Source organism: Zalophus californianus, chromosome 6 (genome assembly GCF_009762305.2).
Source record: "Zalophus californianus isolate mZalCal1 chromosome 6, mZalCal1.pri.v2, whole genome shotgun sequence".
Taxonomy (NCBI): Eukaryota; Metazoa; Chordata; class Mammalia; order Carnivora; family Otariidae; genus Zalophus; species Zalophus californianus.
Genome location: NC_045600.1, coordinates 64,406,382 through 64,429,289, shown reverse-complemented (window position 1 = coordinate 64,429,289; position 22,908 = coordinate 64,406,382). Strand labels below are relative to the sequence as shown.

The 22,908-nt window shown below is 39.1% G+C and overlaps 1 protein-coding gene across 10 annotated transcripts in view; it reads right to left on the bottom strand.

Annotated features, from left to right (window-relative positions):
- Positions 1-502: 502 nt before the first annotated feature.
- The window catches only part of GPR33 (G protein-coupled receptor 33), a 56,829-nt gene continuing 34,423 nt past the window's right edge, over positions 503-22,908 (bottom strand). For 4 of the 10 annotated variants that reach the window (XM_027572820.1, XM_027572819.1, XM_027572821.1 and 1 more), the window contains 3 exons: positions 7,305-7,352; positions 6,483-6,545; positions 503-2,653 (listed from right to left, as the gene is read on the bottom strand). In XM_027572820.1, the coding sequence (XP_027428621.1) occupies positions 1,628-2,653; positions 6,483-6,545; positions 7,305-7,352 (1,137 nt within the window). In that variant the 3' untranslated portion in view covers positions 503-1,627. The remainder of the gene's footprint in view (positions 2,654-6,482; positions 6,546-7,304; positions 7,353-22,908) is intronic. The other 6 variants (XM_027572827.1, XM_027572829.1, XM_027572831.1 and 3 more) reach the window with 3 other exon arrangements.

The following is a 22,908-nucleotide window of genomic DNA, read 5'->3' as shown; positions in this document are numbered from 1 at the left end:
CCCTTGTAATTAATATCATCCATTCTGGGGATTTCTGACTAGGATATATGCCTGTGGTTTGGAATGGGTTGTGCAAAGCCAGCTGGAATATTTAGGGACTGAGTGTGTGTTGTGGCCTAAATGTCTGCATTCTGTATCAGTTGAACTAGATAGACCTATCTATTGATTGATATATCTATTGACCGATAGATAGAACTAATGAACTAAATATAAGAAATGTAATTATGTCAGTGATACTATGTGGTCCTACATAACTTAGGTGCTATAAGGTATTGCGAGAACTTGAAGTGAAACTTGAAAACCACGGAAGATAAAGTAATATTGTTATGGCTATTCTAAATTAAATACGTTATGACATTACCCAGGTAGATTCTTAAACATTTATAATTATCTTAGTCACATATTTCTGAGACAGTTCAATCTATAGGTTTTGAAAAGAGATATTTAAGATATCTTTATGTTGAAAACATTATAGTATAAATTCTTTATCCTTTAACATAGATATGAAAAGATCAGTGTTTTGTCATCCCCATGTTAAATTTTGTCCATACCAATTAAATAATTTAGGAGCTATGTAAATAAAGAGGGATCTTGTTCCAAATGTCTATTTACTAGATTTTGTGACAGAAAAGTCAGATCAATAGACACTATTGTTATTTAGAAATTGGTATTCCTATAGCCTCAAAAATCAGAGGTTAAGAATCACATTTGCGCCATTTTACACCAACTGGGATGGCTATCATTGAAAAAAAGAAAATAATAAGTGTGGGTAAGGGCGTGGAGAAAGTGGAAATTTTGCACGTTGCTGGTGGGAGTGTAACACAGTACAGCTGCTGTGGAAAAGTGTGGGCGGTTCCTCAAAAAGTTAAACATATAATTGCCATATGACCCAGTAATTCAAAATAATTCAAGATAATTGAAAACAAAGACTCAAACACCTACTTGTATATCAGTGTTCACGGTAGCATTATTCACAATAGCAAAGGTAGAAACAACCCAAATGTCCCTTAACATAAAGAATGGATAAACAAAACACACAATGGAATAAACATACAATGGACTATTATTTAACCATAAAGAATAAGGTTCTGATATGTGTTACAACATGGGTGAACCTTGAAAATGTCATGTTAAGTGAAATAGGCCAGACACAAAATAAGAAATGTTGTATGAATTCACTTACATGGAATACCTAGAAGAGCCAATTCACAGAGACAGAAAGTAGATTGGAAGTTATGAGGGGTTGTAGGGAGGGGGATATGAGGAGTTATTAGTCAATCAGTACAGAGTTTCTCTTTGGGGTAATAAAAATTTTTGGAAATAGATAGTGGTGGTGGTTGCAAAACACTGTGAATGTAGTTAATGCCACTGAAATGTACATTTTAAAATGGTGAAAATGGCAAATTTTATGTTATATATATTTTACCACAATAAAAACAGAGTAAAAATAATTATATTTGCAACATCACCCATTGCTTGCTTTCTTACAGCTCTTTTAATATTCATAGATCTAGCCATGGTACAGCCTAGATGTCTCTAATATAGGGATTATATTCTACAAAAGCAGAGGGTACCTCTCTGGTGGTAAAATTGACTAAGAGTCCATTGTTTCCTCTGGATCCAAAATTTAGATGTAGGCTTCTGAATTTAGGTTTTGTGTCCTTTCCGCCAAAGAGTCCTCACTGAATGTTGACTCAAACAGAGCAAGAATGGACTTCTTGAAAATATTTTTGAAGTTCTCCCCAGTAAACAGGTAGAGTGTAGGAGAAAAGAGCTCATTGAAAGAAATGGTTATCACTGTCAGTATCTGAGTCACCTGTACAAGTACTGATTGGTGCTTAGTGAGAAGTAAGCCCTGGTGTACATGGTAGGGCATCCAGCACACAAAGAAAGAGAGAATGGCAGTCACCATGACTCTGAAGGGCTTATTGGATTTAAACAGGCCCCTCTCTTTCATCTTGTCGGCTACTCTTTTGTAACAAATACTGATGATAAAGAAAGGCAGAAGGAAGCCCAGCAAGAAGCGGCTGATGAAACAGGCCACGTGAATCCCTTTCCCTAATGTTTGCATCTTTTTGCTTTCCCAATTAGGAGATGCAGCATAGTTATTTTGGCAGGTTACTCTTCCTTTATGGTCATCCTGTGTCTCCCTGAAAACCAAATAAGGCATGCCGAGGGCAGTGGCAGAGAGCCAGATTCCCAGGATGATGCCGGTAGCCCAGCGTGGGGTTCGATGCAGCTGTGACCACACCGGGTGAAGAGTGAGAAGGTAACGGTCAACGCTGATGGCCGAGAGGAAGAAAATAGAGGCGAACATCCCTGCTGACAAAGTGGCATTGAAGACCTTGCACATGGCATTTCCAAAGCTCCAGTGATTGTCCTGAAGGTAGGTGGTGGCTATAAATGGCAGAATCAATGTTGACATAAAATAGGAGAGAATGAGATGAAAAAATAAGAGCGTATTGACAGTCTTTTTCATCTTGAATTTTAGCACCCACAGGTAGAGACCATTGGTGATGGTACCTATTATAACTGACATGCACAGCAGAAAGGCAATGACCACGTTTGAGGCAGGAACTGCAAAGTGAGTGCTGTTTCTTACTAAAGTAGAGACATTGAGCAAATCAGTAAAGTTGACCAGATCCATAATTACCTGTAGAGAGAGAAACGGAAAATAACCACAAAAAAGAAGCAAAAAAAAAAAAAAAAAAGTTAATTTTTGCATAGTAATGGCCAAAATGACACTATTTTTAAAAAGGCAAACATAAGGACCCCTGGCTGGCTCAGTTGGTAGAACATGCGACTCTTGAATTCAGGGTCTTGAGTTCAAAACCCACATTGGGCGTGGAGCCTACTTAAAAAAAATTATAAAATAGCCAATATAATATTTCCACAATAATACAAATCAGGTATTTCCCTAAGCTTTGTATTTTTATTTTGTATGAAGAATTAAGATCAGATTAATTTGAGCATCCAAGATAGAAATACTACAGATGAAATTAATGTGAAAGAAATGATGTTTGGGATATTTTGACTTGAAGTAATGAATTTAGGTAGCTAAACATCTTCTATTTAGAAATGAACCATAGGTTTGACCCTCCTTGATGGTCATAACTTCTTGAATAAGGCAATGTAGGATCAGTTTTACTTGACTAAGGCTTGGTCAGGGCAAATGTTGCTAATGAAATTGAGTAACAAAATTAACAACTGCTGCAAATCAGTAATCATTCAGAGCTATAATTAGATTTCTCCCATGAGCTAATTATTATATGTAGTAAATGCTAGTATTTTAGCATGTGGTAGGAACCGGTATTCATTTGGGAGCCCTAGGCTAGGGCACCATAAGAGGGTGACATGCTGGGGTGCCTGGGCTGCTCAGTCATTTAAGGATCTGACTCTTGATTTTGGTTCAGATCATGTTCTCAGGGTCGTGAGATTGAGCCCCATCTCGGGCTCTACTCTGGGCGTGGAGAGCCTGCTTAAGACTCTCTCTCTCCCTCTCCCTCTGGCCCCCCACCAAAAGATTGTAAAGTGCCTTCAAAATCGTCAAAGAGGAACATGTACTGTTGAATACAGTGGTAGTTCTTACTTACTTGGGAAAGGAAAAGAGGGAGAGAATTCAAGGAATTGATATTTATCTTATACTTTTTATATGCCAGGAGCTTTATAAAAAAGTCATTTATATTTTTCCTCCTAAAGACAATATTTAAACAGAAGATAAAGGGAGGCTTACAGGGTTAAATTTCTTATCAACATTTCCCACTGTGCCTCAGTTGTGGCAGGTGGGGAACCCTGCCAGTGTTTTATGTTACTTCTTTGAAAATTGGTAATTCATGTGTAGTGTTTTGATAATCCTCCATGAATCAGAGTATTTGATGATCCAAACTATCCTATTTCTTGGATAATGATTCCTATAGTATTGAAAATATGAACCTGAGAATGTTTTGGAAAATAGCTATTATATATAACAGTCATATGAACAAATTGGTTTTTGATAAATTGGATAAATTGCTTTAATGGGAATTGCTAATGATTTTTTTTTTCACTAAGCAAAAACATTCTAAGAATATATGGAGAGAAGAAATAAAATAATTGCTATTAAAACCACAATTGCTTTAAGTTAATTCTGCCTTCTAAGGGAATTGCAAAATTTTTCTCCGAAGTAGAAAATTGGCCCTCTTCAGGAAAATACCTTAGTAGCCTGCTTTGAATAAAAAGTGAAGTCTAAGGACATGGAATCGGTGGCCATGGTGAGTGGAAGAGTGGGGACCTGGGAAAGAGGCTGTGTGAAGGGCCTGGGACCGTGAGAAGAGGGAGGAGTGAGGGTGGTCTTCAGAGAGGGGGGCACAGGAAAAACACCATGGGAGGTGAGGAGGCTTGATGAGGAGAAAAGATCAATGAGATATTCTGAGGAGCAGAAATGATGCAGAGGATTTAAAATGAGGAATTGTCCCATATTCAATTTTAATCCATTGGCTATGCTTTGACATGGTGTAATGTCCCTTCTCATTAATCACAACTGTCTTGTATTGGTGGTTGCCTTGGGGAATTGAAGGGAACGAGCTTGTGTTCCTGATTTGGGATGCAGTGGGATGGAGAGAACAGACCAGCAACAGGAGGTGAGATGGGAATGAGATGATGAATATGGTGGAAACGGGAGAGGGATTGGGGCATGAGTAGAAAAGGAGAAACAAAATTGCATGAAGAATTTTTGATACTGTGTGTGGATGGCCTTTGTGTATCTATCTGTGTATGTGTGTCTGTCTTTGTGTCTGTGTGGTGTGTTTTTGGTCTGCCTGTATATCTGTGGTGTATTTGTCTGCATGTATGTGGATATATAGTCTTGTGTGTCTCTGTGGGGTGTGTTTGAATCTGTGGGGTGTGCATGGAGGTTGTGTGTATGTGGTCTTTTTGTCTATGTGCATATAAAACACTGGATACCTGAATTATAGGGAAGTTTGTTTTTTTTTTTTAACAATTGTGTGCCTGAGCTCCAGAAGGGCATCTGAAAGTAATGTAGGACTTGAGAAAAATCAACACTGGTAGTGGTTCTAAATAGCATATAAAGTTTCCTAGGAGCTTTGATTTATTGCACATAACCCAGGAGATTTCTTCATTCTTAGAGAGCTTTTAATGTGGTCTTAAAGTGCTTGCATATAAATTAGTGGGGCAGAAGCTGGGCTCCGGCGTCCCACAGAACTGGGTGGTCTGCTCTCTCTCGACCATTTACCAGCTCTGTGGACTCTTAATTCTGAGCCCCTTTCACTTTCTAAACCCCATTGAGTTTTTATGAGGATGAAATGACATAATGTATATAAAACTTAGCTCCCTTCATGGCACACATTAAGCACTCAATAACTTTTTACCTATGATTTTGCTCAACTTGTTATATGAAAGCTAGCAAGTATGTCATTTTGCCCTTTTAGTACTGCAGGCCACGTTCCTTTCCTCCTCAAAGCCTCCCTACTGAATTCCAGAGGACCAGCAGGGATTTCTGAAAAAAAATCTAAATGTTCATCTATTGGGGCAGAAGTTCCCAGATTTCGAGTTACTTTGAGGTCTTGCTATAAAGACACTTTTGGCACAGGGTCTTTCAGGTAGACCCCCCTCTCTGCTTGGGGACGCTGTGCTCCTGTGGGGCGGGGGCATGAGAACCTCAGGAAGCTGATCTGTGTTAATTTAGATACTTAACTGTAATGTAGTAGTACAGAAGTGACATTAAGTGGAATGTTCTTTTCTAACTTTTCTACTAAAGCTCTAAAAACTTTCCCAAGAATTAATTGAATTCATTGAATGTTCTCTCAAACAGTGTGTTCATCATTAGCAAAGACCTATCCATTTAATGCAACAGCATTTAATTAAAAAAACAGAGCCCTGGCCTTCCCCCAAATGATACTTTTCCTTTATAATGCTCACATCTGGGGATTTTTTTTTTTTTTTAAAGATTTTATTTATTTATTTGAGAGAGAGAATGAGAGCCAGAGAGCACGAGAGGGAAGAGGGTCAGAGGGAGAAGCAGACTCCCTGCTGAACAGGGAGCCCGATGTGGGACTCGATCCCGGGACTCCAGGATCATGACCTGAGCCGAAGGCAGTTGCCCAACCAACTGAGCCACCCAGGCGCCCACATCTGGGGATTTTTGATACATATTAGAGGGCGCAGGGTCTCTAGGCCCTGCACCTGGGTTTCTGGTTGAGTTAGTTGCTGCGGCGGGCACTGTTCTCTGGCAAATAGCACAGCCACTTACAGTCTCTTCCTCACTGCCCACCACAGGGACTAGAAAAACCTACACTAATTTTCCCCAAATTTCCTTGCAGCAAGTGATTCAGTTTTAATCATGAAGTGATGCATATGATTCAGTGAATCATAAGGAGATGCCACCTGTGTAGTTTCTGGGGTCAGAAACCTAATCTGGAGTAAGCCTAGAGGGTTTATTCGGATGATAGCACCAGGATAAAACCTGCTGGCCCAGGGAATCTTACCTTGGAGTTACATCTGCATGTCAGGTGGTCTAAGGCAGGCCAGAGTGACTCTAAATCAGCAGTCTTCTCTCCATGGACAGAGACAAAAATAAGTGAAACTTTGACTTCATTTCATCTGCCTTTCTTCTTGCTGATCCTATTCCCCAACTTTGAACCTACTATTTAAATATTCTGTGAGGTTTCGTTCTTTCCCAGTTCCTTTTTCTGTGAAATGTGTGCTTAAGAGGGAGGTAGAGATAGGAGAACTTCTTCAAATCATTTCTCCATTTTAAGAAGAGATTTAAAAAACATCCGTAAACAGAGTCATTCTATGTAAGGTTGATAATCTTGTTGCAGGTGTTAAAACACTGATGAAAAATGACCTTCTCATATGTGCTCATCCCACCAGGCACCCACTCTGCCTTGAGTAGAGCATGGTCATTAGCATATCGAGCATGGTGCTGGCTACATAGGGAAGTGGTAAATATCAAGCATGGAAAAAAGTGAGTCTGGAAACGAGCTACCTAATCCCGCTGGAGTAAAAATGGTCAGGAGGAAAAACAAACACTGAGTTTCACATTAAAATGAAATGTGTGAAGACAGGGCAAAGATTAATATTATTTAGTTGGGAAAGATGAAGACTTTTATCTGTCATTTGCATCTGTACCATTGTTGAGAATGGTTGGAAAGAACACAGAGTTGGGTACCATGTCATGGAAGATGATCTCATTATAAGGAAATCCTGCAACACAGGTAATACATTTATGAACCGAGTCCTCCATTTTCTATTTTCCTCTCCCCAATCCATCTCTGACATTTTTTAGGATTAGCTTCTGTGCTGACCTCAGTGTCCTGATTTTTTTCCTGCTCAGTTTCCTCTTGATCTCTGCCCTGCCAGTAGAGAAAAATACATCAAAACCTCTGTGTGTCTTCAGTGTCGAAGCTCAGGAATCAGTTCTCTATTTGGTGTTAGAATTTTAAAGCTTTCGTTGCTACTATAGCCTTATTAGAAATAGGCTTAAATTTTAGTTCTTAATTCATTTGGGACTGTGACCTTTACCCTAAGAACAATCTTCTTTGCTTCAGGGTAGGTTTTCAAACTTGCTACTGCATTTTAAGAGCGATTTCTTGCTCAGTTTTCATGCCCTTTGGGTTAATTCACATAACTGGAAACAACCTGAAATATTATTTGGTTCAAACCTGCTAATTTTGAATATTAGCAAACTGAGATGCAGAGTTAAGTGATTCACAGCTTTTTTAAAAATTTTATTTATTTATTTGACAGAAAAAGAGAGAGAGCATAAGCAGTGGGTGCAGCAGAGGGAGAAGGAGAAACAGGCTGCCCGCTGAGCAGGGAGCTGGATGCAGGGACTTGATTCCTGGACCCTGGGATCATGACCTGAGCCAAAGGCAGACACTTAACTGACTGAGCCACCTGGGGGCCCTGACAGTAGTTTTCACCAATGAAAGAACAAGGGCTCCTTCCACTGCCCTATGCTGTTATATTAATAAAAAAGGTGGGGGGTGTGGACTAGGTTTCTCCTCCTCTCTCTTTTACTCTGTATTTTCAAATTTTACAATTAGTAAAATTCATAAATAACGAATATATTAGGGACTAGTGTTGAACACCCCCCAGATGCACAAGGGCTAGTACCACCATTAGATAGCCTAAAATTTCACTCTTTCGTAACTGTCTTCAAAAATACTCTAATTAGTGAGCATTTTCTTCGAATAGGTAGTTAAATCAGTGACATCAACTCTGTTGGAAATATGCGGACTGTGTTTGAGGAAGTGTCTTCTCTTCTGTGGCTTTGGTGATGTGACTTCATTCATTTCACTTTTCATATTTCCAAGAAGTCAGGTGGTTTCAAGAAAAGAAGTCATGGAAATGGAAACTGTTTTATGTTGTTTTGATATAAACACAGTATGAAATATATAAAACAGCAGAAGCAAATGATGTTGCAAAATCAAATGCTCAAGTCTAGGAACTCATATTTGCGTATATAGTTTTTAGAGCTGGAAGAGGCCAACGAATTAATTTCATCTAATTCCTGATTCTGTAGGTGAAGAGACTAAGACTCATAGAGATATTTGAGAGCTTCTCATAGGTTCCATTATTAGTTAATAAATGACTTGACGCAGAAATAACGTACACTAAAAATACTGATGCATTACATTGATTGCATAAGGCAGTATAGGATAGAAAAAAAAACAGCCTAAATATAAATCTCAACTTTTCTACTTACATATGTATAACCTCTCTGAGTCTCTTTTGTTATTTGTTGGTGTAAAAAAAAAGAAAGAGAAAGAAAACACCTCTTTTGAAGTATTCTTTTGAGGAATAAATGAGATATTATAGGTAAGGGCTTAGCATAGTTCCTGGCACATGGTAAGTGTTAAATAAATGATAGCTAATGTTAACATGTAAGTTGTAGCAAGCCCAGTGGGCTGGAGCAAATCTCTGAGCAGTGTAATTCAAGAAATATGTATTGAGGATCTAATGCATGCCAGAGTGTTTGGACTGGGGAAACAAAGTAAATAATTCAAAATAATCCTTTAGTGTTTATAGTTTTTAAAGAAGATAGTTCCTGAACTGACTAGCTTAGGAATGTTGAGGAGAGCATATACTAGGTCTTGGAATCAGTATGGTTAAAGGCCTAGCAAAATAGAGCAATGCTTCGTTTGTTTGGCCTGGTTTTGCATTTTTTTCAAAGTCACTTCTCACCACCCTCTACGTCCCAGCATAGTGGGGATAACAAGGCTGGTATTAGCCCAGAGGTTTCCATTCTGGTTGATGTCAGAATTACTTGGAGGTCTTTAAGAAAAATGCAGAGTATCCCTGAGATTTAATTCATTCATCTAGTACTTATCAAATACTTAATGTATTTGGAAGACTGTTCTTGCCATTGGGGCTAGAGATAAATGAGAAGAGCTTTGTTCCCAAGGGCCTTACATTCTAGTGGGGAGAAATGGACAATAATCCAGTTAATAAAGAAGTCTTAGCTAGCACTACAGTATTATGCAGAGTATGAAACATGGAGATGTGATGAATAACTAATTGGCTATTCTAGATAGGGCAGTTGGGGGGACCTTTCAGTAGATGACATTTAATGGGATTGGAATGATGTGAAGGAGCCAACTGTACAGTGATTAAGAGGAAAAGCAGGTTGGGGGAATGGATGAAATAAGTGACAGGGATGAAGAGGTACAAACTCCCAGTTATAAAATAACTAAGTCACGGAGGCGAAAAGTACAGCAAGCAAAATATGGTCAATCATATTGTAATAATGTATGGTGACAACACTTATCATGATGAGCATTGAGAAATGTATAGAATTGTTGAATCACTGTTGTATACCTGAAACTAATACAACATTGTATGTCAACAACACTTCAACAATAAAAAATTTTTTTAAAAAGGAAAATTTTTCATTTTATCCTTTATGTCCTCTACTGTCCTTTTTAGTGGATAACTTTTCTTTGTAACTACAACCATTTAGACCACCAGTTTATCATTAAAGTTATAAAAGACCATTTCCTCATAATACTGTTTTATCATAGACCTAAGTATATTGGACTGTATAAAAATGTGAATTCTTTTATTATTTAAATAGGCAGACATATGTCATTACATAAGGTAACACTATCCTATTTTATTCTCATTTTATACAAACAGAACACTATTTGTTTAAGAAAAGTTACTTTTGTATTTATTTATTTATTTATTTGTTTGTTTAAAAGATTTTATTTTTTTATTTGACACAGAGAGAGAGAGCACACAAGCAGAAGGAGTGGCAGGCAGAGGCAGAGGGAAAAGCAGGCTGCCCGCTGAGCTGGGAGCCTGATGCAGGGCTCCATCCCAGGACCCTGGGATCATGACCTGAGCCGAAGGCAGATGCCTAACTGACTGAGCCGTGCAGATGCCCAAGAAAAGTTACTTTTAATAGATTACTACTGGAATGATTTATTTGTCTCTTAGAGAAATGCATTCTGCATTTTTTTTTTGTACCTAATAGCTTTTCAATGATGGTGATTTCCATGGTTTGCTTTTTTAAAAAAATTAATTCTGGGTTTCAAATGTTGAACCATCAAAAAACATTAAATATTACCATTACCAAAACACTAATTCAAAGAGATTCATGCACCCCTATATTTATAGCAGCATTATTTACAATAGCCAAAATATGGAAGCAGCCTGTATCCATCGATTGTTGAATGATGTGGTATATGTGTGTGTGTGTGTATATATATATATAGAATGGAATGGAATATTTTTTTAAATTTTTTTTTTAAATTTATTTATTAGAGAGAGAGAGAATGAGAGATAGCACGAGAGGGAAGAGGGTCAGAGGGAGAAGCAGACTCCCTGCTGAGCAGGGAGCCCGATGTGGGACTCGATCCTGGGACTCTAAGATCATGACCTGAGCCGAAGGCAGTCGCTTAACCAACTGAGCCACCCAGGCGCCCCTGGAATGGAATATTATTCAGCCATAAAAAGGAATGAAACCTTGCCATTTGCAATGATGTAGATGGAGCTAGAGAGTATAATGCTAAGCAAAATAAGTCAGAGAAAGATAATTATCATATAATTTCACTCATATGTGGAATTTAAGAAATAAATGAGCAAAGGGGAAAAAGAGAGAGGGAGAGACAAACCAAGTAAAAGACTCTTAACTATAGAGAACAAACTGATGGTTACCAGAGGGAGGTGGGCAGGGGATGGGTGAAATAGGTGATGGGGATTAAAGAGTACATTTATAATGAGCACTGGGTGATGTATGGAATTGTTGAATCACTATTTTGTACACCTGAAGCTAATATAACACTGTATGTTAACTAACTGGAATTAAAATAAAAATTTAAATAACTTACCATTCCAAACAAAAAAAAAAGAGTAAGAGCATTACCTTGGACCTAACTTATGTCTTGTTCCATGTCTGTCGTTTTTGTATTGACCCCTTTCTATTTCTTATTTGCTCTTGCTCTCCTAATTGGGTCTCTCCATTTATTGGAATCTTTGGCTCATGACTTTTTAACTTTATTCCATGGTTTATGGCTTGCATTCTCCTTGGCAGGGTCCTTGCTTTGACAGAATTCCTGGAATGCTTTATTCAGGAGACTTCTGGGTTCTGCTCCCAGCCTTGTTGGATACTATTCACCTTCACCTCCAGAACCTCTCCATATCTGGACTGCATTCCTGGAACTACAGGTAGGATGTATCTGGAGGAGAAACTGAAAGTGAGGTTGGGAAGTTGGCCCAGATCTTGATTATGAAAGGACTTAGATTCAGGTTCAGTCTTGAGGGAGATAATTTTGGGGTTTGGAGCACAAGTGGAGAGAGAGGTTTTCTACAGGAGTGAAAGAGTTAAGACCTTGGATAGATTTGTTACCCCGCAAGCAAATTCAGACCCAGGGTAATCTGCTGAAAGTGAACAGAGAAAGGATGTTGGAAAGCGATGAAGGTTTAGAATTTCCTATGAAAGTAATGAGACATATAAAAAATAATGAGTGGTGTTAAGGGTCTGTTTGAGGTTGGGGACCACTCATTTGTGGATTTACCCTCCTGGGAAGGGGGAAATTACCTCACTGTGCAAATTTTAAATTCTGAGCAGTAATTTACTGCTGTTACATTTACTTCCAGCCTGGGTACAGAAGCTGAAGCTGATTGTCAAAATATTCAGTACTAATGGTTTCCTCAAAGTATGCAGGGCTGGTGGTTTCCAAGCTGATACTACCAGGGGAGGAGGCTAGTAGAATTAACAGTGTCAATAAGAGAGCAGTAGAAATGATGTTGCTGGGGGTCCAGGTAGAATAGGGAGTGTGCAAAGCCATGATCAGTTTGATAGGTGAGAGGAAAGGATTGCAGTACTTGAGGGCTGGTGCTGGCAGAGTAGTAGTGGTTGTATGAGGATAGAAGATTATGGCCAGACTGTGAGATATTGGAAATTTCAATTTCCAAGATGTAGCAGTTCTGTGTGATGGTAAGGTCTCTAATGTAGCAAAACTCAAGTAGTAAAGCAGTCAATGGAATTGACATTAAGAAACTTTAAACTAAGGTACTGGATGGTCTTTCTCCTAAGAGTGGTGGGAAGTTGACAGGTTTTAGGTAAGAAGTGATATGGTCACAGTGGCAGTTTAAAAAGATAACCTGACTTTTGAGGTGGGGAATGGCTTGGTGAGAGGTGAGAGTGAAAGTAGGAAAACCAATTCACTTAGTCTGAGTTCTGAAACAGGATTCTAGGGTAAGTAGTTTATTCACAGAACAATCCCAGGAAACCTGGGTAAAGGGAGAGGAAGAGAGATAGGGAAGGGCAGAGCAAATAAAAGGTGAATTATTAAACCGGATGTAGCTTTGGTTATCTTAACACATAAGCCCAGTGTAGAACTCTGGAAATGGTGTAGAACACATAATGCTGGGTTACCCCATCCAAAGACAAGGAGCTGGGGTATTTATATATCAACTCCTGTCAGTTATTGGTTGAGAGATCCTCTCAGGGGATGTTAATTTCTTGGTACTTCCTCTGCCACACATATGAACAGAGTGGGATCCTGTGGTCAGAGAAAGCTTTGGGGGAAGAAAAGTGGAAAGTAGATTTTGGCAGAAGGAAGTCTGGCTAGCACTGATATGGTAAAGTCAAGGAGTTATGGGTAGGCATCAAAGAGGATCTGCTGTCTGTTAAAAGGCTATTTTAGAGGTGCCTCGGTGGCTCAGTCAGTTAAGTGTCTGCCTTCGGCTCAGGTCATGATCCCAGAGTCCTGGGATTGAGCCCCGAGTTGGGCCCCCTGCTCAGTAGGGAGCCTGCTTCTCCCTCTCCCTCGTCCCTACCCCACCCCTGCTTGTGCTCTCTCTCTCTTGCTCATGCTCTCTCTGAAATAAATAAATAAATAAATAAACAAACAAACAAACAAACAAACAAACAAATAAAGTCTTTAAAGCTGTTTTATTAGTCCAGGCAAGAGACAAAGGTAGGACTTGGCTAGTGGTGATGGAGGCAGAGAGAAGTCAAAGGATTTAAGACGTGTGTATACTATTTTTTTTTTAGAGCGAGAGAGTGTGTGCACACACTAGGGTGGGGGGCGGGGAAGGGCAGAGGGAAAGGGAGAGAGAATCCCGAGCAGACTCTGTGCTGTGTGTGGAGTCCAACACAGGGCTCAATTTCACAACCCTGAGGTCATGACCTGAGCTGAAATCAAGAGTTGAATGCTTAACCGACTGAGCCACCCGGGTGCCCTGTGTGTATACTACTTTTGTGCACATTAATTTCATGCTCTCCATTTTGTTAATCATACTGGTAAAGGTTTTACATTTTCAATCCTCTAAAGTAAATTGTAAGCCCAAGATATCCCAAAAACACAAGAATAAAGTCTGATACTCTTACTCCTGACTCAGGATACTGATTATTTAAAGGTAAAAATCTAAGGCTGTGCTGCCAAAGAGAAATATTATACAAGCTTCATTAAAAATTCTTTAGGAACCACATTAAAAAAGTAAAGAGAAATATGTAGAGTTCATTTTAGCAATATACTTCCTTTAACCCAACATATTCAAGTATTTTATCATTTCAACATATAATCAGTACAAAAATTATTATTATTATTATTATTATTTAGGGGGTGGGGCAGGGGCAGAGGGAGAGAGAGAATCTTAAATGACATGGGGCTCGATCTCATGACCCTGGGATCATGACCTGAATGGAAGAGTTAGATGCTTAATGGACTGAGCCTCCCAGGGACCCCCCTTTTTTCCAATACAAAGATTATTAATGAAGTAGTTTATATTCTTGTTTTGCGCTAAGTCTTTAAAATCTGATGTGTATTTTACATTTAATGCACATCTTAATTTGAACTAGCCCAACTTCTAGCACTCAATAGTTGCTATATTGGACAGTACAGGTCTAGAGTATGGCTTGTTTAAGAAGTACATTCTTTGGGGCACCTGGGTGGCTCAGTTGGTTAAGCGTTTGCCTTCGGCTCCGGTCATGATCCCAGGGTCCTGGGATCAAGCCCCGCATCGGGCTCCCTCCTCCGCGGGAAGCCTACTTCTCCGTCTCCCACTCCCCCTGCTTGTGTTCCCTCTCTCGCTGTGTCTCTCTCTGTCAAATAAATAAAGTCTTAAAAAAAAAAAAGAAATGCATTCTTTTACAGTGTGCTGTAAATAGCCACTACCTAGTAGAAGGAAGATATTTTGCATTGAAGTATTGAATGTTATAACTAAAATAAAACAGGCAATATTAATAAGGTTTCTGACTTTTCTCCACATATATTATTTTGATACTTCCAAATCAAGTAGAAGATATAATTAAAAAAATTTTTTTTATTAACATATAATGTATTATTTGTTTCAGGGGTACAGATCTGTGATTCATCACTCTTAACACAATTCACGGTGCTCACCATAGTACTTACCCTCCCAATGTCCATCACCCAGCCACCCCATCCCTCCCACCCCCCTCCACTCCAAGTAGAAGATAAAATTTTTAAACTTAGTTTAGGTTTCTACAAATGAGAACTAGACAACTAGAGTGATGACTTTCTTAACAAACCTTTTTGACCTTAAAATAACTAGTAAGGGTGGTTTCCTGGAGATAAATATTTCTTTCTTTCTTTTTTTTTTAAGATTTTATTTATTTGTCAGAGAGAGAGAGAGAGAGAGAGAATAAGCCGGGGGAGGGGCAGAAGGAGAGGGAGAAGGAGAGGGAGACTCCCAAGCTGAGCAGGGAGCTCCATCCCAAGACCCTGAGATCATGACCTGAGCTGAAGGCAGACACTTAACTGACTGAGCCACCCACGCATCCCTAGATAAATATTTCTTATAGTTTGCCAGTTGGACAGAAAGTCCTCTTTAAGTTTTTGACCATCAGAATCAGCCTTTTTACAGTTCACTGTTCTTTCATGTCTCTTAGGCCCTCTCTTCCTTCCCTTATTTCAAAACCACAATTATCAGCAGGTAATATAAGGCTGCAATTGAAAGCTCATTGTCTTATGAGTCATGTTCCTTCTCTTTCTCCATCTTCATGACCGGGATGAGAAATTGTTATTGCCAGGTCAGTGAAATAACTTAGAACAATATAAAATGGTCCTTGACTGAGATTATGACCTAATTATCAGAGGGCCAGAGATACTGAGATGAATAGGATGAAATATTTTAATATATTTACACGTATACAGTTGCACCCTTTAAGATACTTTTATGACAGCCATGGGCAAATGTGGTTCATTTATGTTTTTCTCCCAATTTGTTCCTAAAGACAGTATAAAAACAAAGGCAACTCAAGCCTGGAGTGGCTTAATCAACGTAAGGAGTCATTATGGCTATACCTAATATGGAGATGATAGGTTTACTAGTTATCAAAATCTCATTTTTATGAGCTCTTTAGGAAGTGTGGAGTAGATTTCCTTATTTTATAAAGGAAGGATTCCCCTGAGAAGCCTGGGCCACCACATAAAGGGTGGCCAAGGAAGTAAGCTAACAAAGTGTAAAAAAAGCTTTGGATCTTTGGCTTCAGGTACACCTACCTGGATCAAATCCTGGCTTTACTTTTTATAAGATACAGCCTCAATTCTGTTACTTAGATTCTCTAAGTTTCAGATGTCCCCTATTTATCTTAAGGAGCTTTTTAAAAAGTGTTTAACTCACTAGATTTGTTGCTGTGATGTATACACCTAAGTATGTATGTATATTTCTATAAAAATGGGACCACATTGTACATCCTGCCTGGTAATTTTTCCCATTTAATAATATGTTATAAATGTTTGCCATATCAATAAACTAGTATGCTAATAAATATATATCTATATCATCATGTAATAGTCCATTTCAAATTACTTTGAAGATTAAATGTGAATATAACTGTTATATAATAATTTAAAAACAACTACAGAATATAAATGTTATTAAAATTCAGATTTCATCCAATTAGTCTGATGGTTGACCTTTGCTAGCCAGCCACCATCGTGCAGGTGATCTCCAGCCACCTTAAAGCAAGACCTCTGCACAGAGTTGCTTCCTACATCAGAACCAGGATTCATGTGTCTCAGACATCACATAGGCACCAGAACGAAGGTCACTTAGGGACCTGCATAGAAGATGTTTGTATGTCTGATGGTAAATAATAGAATAATATTGAGGCTTTTTAGAGAAAGAAAATATGTACTATAACTAGTTCAAGACTTAGAAGGCCAGCAGACCCCCAGAGGTTTTCTCAGACATCGTTCCTCAGAGCAGAAAATTAATTTTCATTTCTGTGAAGTCCCTTATTTCCAGAACCCTGGACATGTTTGTTTCCTTGTGGAATAAAGCTCAGTTAATGACCTTCCCACTTCAGCAAGATTATCAGAACATGAAGAACACTCCAGATTTCTATTTGAAAATATGTGTTCCTCCTACTACATTTCTAGTTTTAAGATACCCTCTTTAACATTCCAAGAATTATTTTTGTAAATGATCTTGGCTGCAATTCAAAACACTGTATGTAGTGTTTGCTAGCCTAGTTCCTAGTCCTCCTCTGAGTACCATTTTACAGAAGCACTCTCAGATGGTCTGGGACCTGCACTCCATGATGTTTCCTAGGTTGTATGGGGCTGGGTCTAAGAGAGAAACTTTGAGGTATATTGTTAGCTGTTCCTCCTTTGTGCTATGTCTCTTGAGAAGGATACTCTGAGCTATGAGTGCTGGTAAAAGTAGAGCTTGCTGGGAAGAAGGCCTGCATATTTGGCATCTGATGGTCAACTAATTCAACTACTCCTCCAACTAAGCCGATTGATGTCTCAATTCCTCAACAGAGGTAGTTGTAAATATTGAAAGAGAGAACCTGTCATATGGTCAACTAATATTTATGGGAGCCCCCCTATTTGTCAAGGACTGTGCTGACACTGTAGATAGAGAAGTAAACAAGATGACAGTAGTTCAGTTCTTATGGACCTCCTGAATTAGAGGAAAAAACAGGAGTTATGAGGCAAATAATGACAACTGTGTTTAGGGGAAATTGCCCCAGACCAGATTCAACGAGATTTCCCTGAGGAAGTGACATTGGAACTGAGACTTGAATTTAAGTGGGTAATGGGAGTGGGAGACTGGCACTTCCAGCAAATGAAACACCTGTGAGAAGTCCCAGGTGTGTATGAGAACTGAGAAAAGTTCAGTAAGGCTAGAGGGCAGAGAGCTAGGGAGAGGGATGAGGCAGGAGATGTGCACAGGACCAAATCATATAGGGCTTTATCGGCCATGCACATTACACTGCATTTTATTTTAGGGGCAATAGGAAGAGGGAAGATACCATATGTGTTAGTTTGCTAGGGCTACTATAGCAGAATACTACAGACTGGGTGGCTTGAATAATAGAAATTTATTTTTTCACAGTCCTGGAGGCTCAAAGTCCAAGAGCAAGGTGTTGGCAGAATCAGTTTCTCTGAGGTCTCTCTCTTTAGTTTGCAGATGGCGGCCCTTTTGCTGCCTCTTCATATGGTATTTCTTGGTGTGTATATGCCCTATGGGTCTCTTTGTGCGTAGAAATTTCCTCTTATAAGAATACCACTCAGACTGGATTAGGGCTCACCGTACAGCTGCATTTTAACTGAATTGCCTTTTTAAAGGCCTTATCCCCCAAAGCAGTTACATAGTGAGGTATTGGGGATTTGGGCTTCAACATGTGAATTTGGGGGGACATAATTCAGCCTATAATATCATTAATGTGGGGCACCTGGGTGGCTCAGTTGGTTAAGTGGCTGCCTTCAGCTCAGGTCATGATCCTGGGGTCCTGGGATCGAGCCCCGCATCAGGTTCCCTGCTCAGCAGAGAGCCTGCTTCTCACTCTCCCTCTGCCTGCCTCTCTGCCTACTTGTGCTCTCTCTCTCTGTCAAATAAATAAATAAAATCTTTAAAAAATATATTATTAATGTGCCTGTAGTGTGGAAAATAGATCGGAGAGGGGCAGTAGTGGAGACGCCTAGGAGACTATTGAGAAGAACGACAGTGGCCTGACCAGGGTGTGTTCTGTGAAGATAGAGCCAGGGCAACAGGTCTGAGAAGCATTTTGATGGGATATTGATGGGATCTGAGGGTCAGATGGAGGGAGGAGTCAAAGATGACTCCTACATCCTGGCTTTTGCGTCTGGTGAGATGGTGATGCACTTTATTTAGATAAAGAACAGCAGGGAAATAGAAGAGTGGTTTGTGGGGAAGATGATCTGTTTGGTTCTGCTCGTGCTGAATTTGAGGTGCCTGGCATTCATCAAGTGGAGATGATGAGTAGTTTGTTTACTGGAGAAGAAGTGAACCTTTGTAACAGACAGAGCTGAGTATTACATACACCAACATCTATAACGGACAAAATTGCTCTTACCTGGCCCTTATTTTACTTTCTGTGGAAAACACTGTAGCCTTTTTCAAAAATGTGCTCTTGACATCCTTAGAAATTTGTTCTCAAAGTTTGCTAGACTAGGGTTCAGTAGCTTCTTAGAGTCAATATTGTGGAGTATTTCTTTAACAATTTTTCTTAGCTTGACTTGTGACTTAACGTACTTAAAGAAATTGCCTAATGTTTATACCCTCTTCCTGAGGATAAAACAAATCTTTTTTTCATTTCCTTCCTGCATGCCAGAGCTTAGTAAAGGATGAAGTCTTACACTAAAAATGAAATCTGTGGAACTCTTTTTAAAAATATTTTATTTATTCATTTGAGAGAGAGCATGAGAGAGAGAACGGCAAAAGGAGAGGGAGAAGCAGACTCCCCACTGAGCAGGGAGCCCAATGCAGGACTTGAACCCAGGACCCCAGGATCATAACTTGAGCAGAAGGCAGACGCTGAACCGACTGAGCCACCCAGGCCCCCTGAAGTCTGAAGTTCGTCAAACTCTGATGTAGGTGGTAGAACAGAGAGGCTTTTTGTGGCATTATAAAGTCCCAGGTAGTACAGCTCTGTGGGGACTTGGAGGCCCCGCAGTGGAAGCAAGGATGTTAGCGGTAGATGGGGATCGGAAAGGCAGTGTCAAGAGGCAGCATCGGCTTTGGCACCAGGGCCACAGTTAGTGGAATCCTTGAAATGAAGGCTGGACTTTGGGGCAGCTGGAGGTAGGCTGGAGCTAAATCAGAAGTTGGGAAAGAGCGGAGTCAGTCCTGGTAAAAGACAGGATTTTGTTGAGTGCCCTTCCTCACATGACTTCAAGGGCCAAAGAGGAGATACCACCTTGCTAAAAGGCAGCTGTTAAGGAATTAGGGTGACCACCCTGCCTGGTTTCTCCAGGCTGGAAGGGTTACTGAGGCGAGGGACTTTCAGTTTTGAAACTACAGATGTCCTGGGAAAACTTCTAGGAGTTGGCTACCCAATGAAAAGATTAGAATAGACCTAGGATCTTTGGTCCTTAAGTGGTCTTAGAAGAAAAACCTTCAGTGTACAGCACATAAGGCTGCACAACTCACTCATCATAACCTTCTTAGTAAAGGGACTACTACAATTTGCCTTGTTTTTAATAAATCAAATAATTTATGTTTTTAATAAATTGGTGATCATTAGAGTGACCTAATTTTAGTTTGCCTGGGATGATTCCTGTTTATGCCTGTTGTCTCATGTTATTAATAGTGTCCTTTTCAGTCTCAAAAGTGTCCTGGTTTGAATGACAAATTGTATAGTCACTCTATCTTTAATAAAATGGCCTTTCTAATTCTTAAGAGTACTGTTTTGTGAATGTTGGCAAAGCAGGCCAATTTTTATATCATTATGTTTGACAGTGTTCCTTTTAAGATGATTCACTATTACTCCTAATAAATTAAATTTTAAAAATTAAGTTTTTCACTTCAGAAGTACTTGACCATAATTCTACCTCTGAAATCAGAATTTATTATACACACATATATTCTCTCTTCATCTCACTCACATTCTGCCATCTCATTATTTCACAAAAGTATCATGAATTTTAAAATTTACTTCTAACTAAACAAATTTTTCATAACATTTTATAAACAAGAAATTAGAATTTGGGAAACGGGGAAGGTACTAGTGCAAGTTAAGCAAGGGAAGAGGGAGAAGGATTATCCTATTAAGGAAAAAAATTAAAATTATCTAGTGATGTGCTTATTACTCAAATATATTAGATAATTTGGTTGAAAATCACATTTTTATGAATAGGAATTAATTATACAGAATGTCTAAAAAATGATTACTATGAAATAGAAATATATATTATTCAAAGAATATAGAGAGTATCTGTGGATCTAAAGAAATTATATCTCAAATACACCTCTTTTCAGATTATGAGACATAGATTTGAATACATTTCACATTTGTTTACAACAAAATTGAACGTTCATTTCCATCTTTCACCCACATCTAAGATCACCCTTATCTGGGTTTCCATGTCAATGAATGTTATTGACCACTAGAGGGAGAAACAAGAAAAGCTTTGAAAATTCTGACAAATCTAAGAGATTAGTTACATGCCAGTGGCAAAATGTGTTAATTGTAGTGAATAAGGATTCAAGGAAGGCATTAACAGATACTGTTGGCTGTTGGAGATCTGTCAATTCTATGGGATCCTATAGAAATAATGTAACAGAAAGATGATGTGGTTTCTTTAAAGCATGAGGAACAATATATTCTGTGGTTGATAGCTAAATTATAGTTTTGTTCAATGTGTACCTTAACCCAAGAGTAAGTGCAATAAATAAACATATCTAAGGATGAATGTTAAGAGGATTAGCTGCTTCAGGTTTCACAGGTGGGAAAAGTGGCAGTAAAGGAAAAATACTATTACAACCCAAACAATTTCCCTGTACTTTACATTAAGTGAATTTGACAATTAATACTTAAAATTATATTAAATATGTAGAACATAGTTGTTATAAAGTGCTGAAAATCTAATCAGCTAAAGGTGTGGTTATCTCAAACTATTCAATACATGGATTTATCAAGAGACGATTTCTTAAACCCTTCATTAGAAAATATCTTTGAGGGTGCCTGGGTAGCTCAGTTGGTTAAGCGTCTGCCTTCTGCTCAGGTCATGATCCCAGGGTCCTGGATCGAGTCCCATATTGGGCTCCCTGCTCAGCGGGGAGCCTGCTTCTCCCTCTGCCTCTCTCTCTCTCTCCCTCTCTTGTCTTTCATGAATAAATAAATAAAATCTTAAAAAAAATCCTTGAATTATTTGTTATCCAAGAAATTACTGACTCCTTAGTTATATGGAAAAGATATGAAATCTATTAATTTAACAAATATATGTTGAACATCTACTCAATGTAAGATACTCAGGAGATTCAAGACTGACTTGGACATGAATTCTTTTCTCCAGAAAGCTATAGTTAAAAAACCTATTCATAAAAATCTGTAAAACAAGGTAGATGTGGGACATACCATTAGAGAAGGAGAGTCAGGCACTATGGGTATTGGGAAGGAAGAGTTATTCCTAGTTTGATGTGTCTGTCAGACAGGAGGAATCAGAGAAGGCTTTCTGAAAGATGGGGTATTTGAGCAGGGCCTGAAAATATTTAGGATTTAGAAATGTGGCAATTACAGGAAAAACATTCTATGTGCATGGAGCAGCATGAACAAAGGCATGGAGGCAAAGTCCTCCTGAGCAAATGCAAAATTTATAAGCATACAAACAAAACAGAGAAAAGGACAGATAATCTAAAAAGACATAAATCTAGTCCAACATGTGAAATATTCTTGGTTTATACTATAACTGTGGTAGTTAATTTTATGTGTCAACTTGATTAGGCCATGGGGTGCCCAGATATTTGGTCAAGAATTCTGGGTGTTTCTGTGAGGTGTTTTTGGAGAAGATTTAACTGATTTAACAGTTAAATCAGTAGACCAAGTAAAGTGGATTGCTCTCCATAATGTGGGTGGGTCTCATCCAGTCAGTTGAAGACATGACTAGAACAAAAGGCTGACCCTACCTCAAGTAAGTGAGAGTTCAGACTCATGGCTTTTGGATTCGAACTGGGACATCAGCCCTGCAGATTTTGGGTTTGACAGCCTCTTACATCAAAAGCCAATTCCTTTTTTTTTTAGGTTTTATTTATTTGAGAGAGAGAAAGAGGGAGAGAGTGCACACAAGCAGACAGGAGGGTCAGAGGGAGAGGGAGAAGCAGATTCCCCACTTAGCAGGGAGCCGGAATTGGGGTTTGATCTCAGGACCCTGAGATCCTGACCTAAGTCGAAGGCAGACGCTTTAACCAACTGAGCCACTCGCACACCCTGCCAATTCCTTATAATAAATCTCTTTCCCTTTCTTTTTTCTTTTTTTAAGATTTTATTTATTTGGTAGAAAGAGAGAGAGAGAGAGAGCACAAGCAGGGGGAGTGGCAGGCGGAGGGAGAGAGAGAAGCAGCCTTCCCACCAAGCGGAGAGCCTGACTCGGGGCTCAATCCCAGGACCCTGGGATCATGACCTGAGCCGGAGGCAGATGCTTAACCAACTAAGCCACCCAGGCGCCCCCAGTCATGTAATAT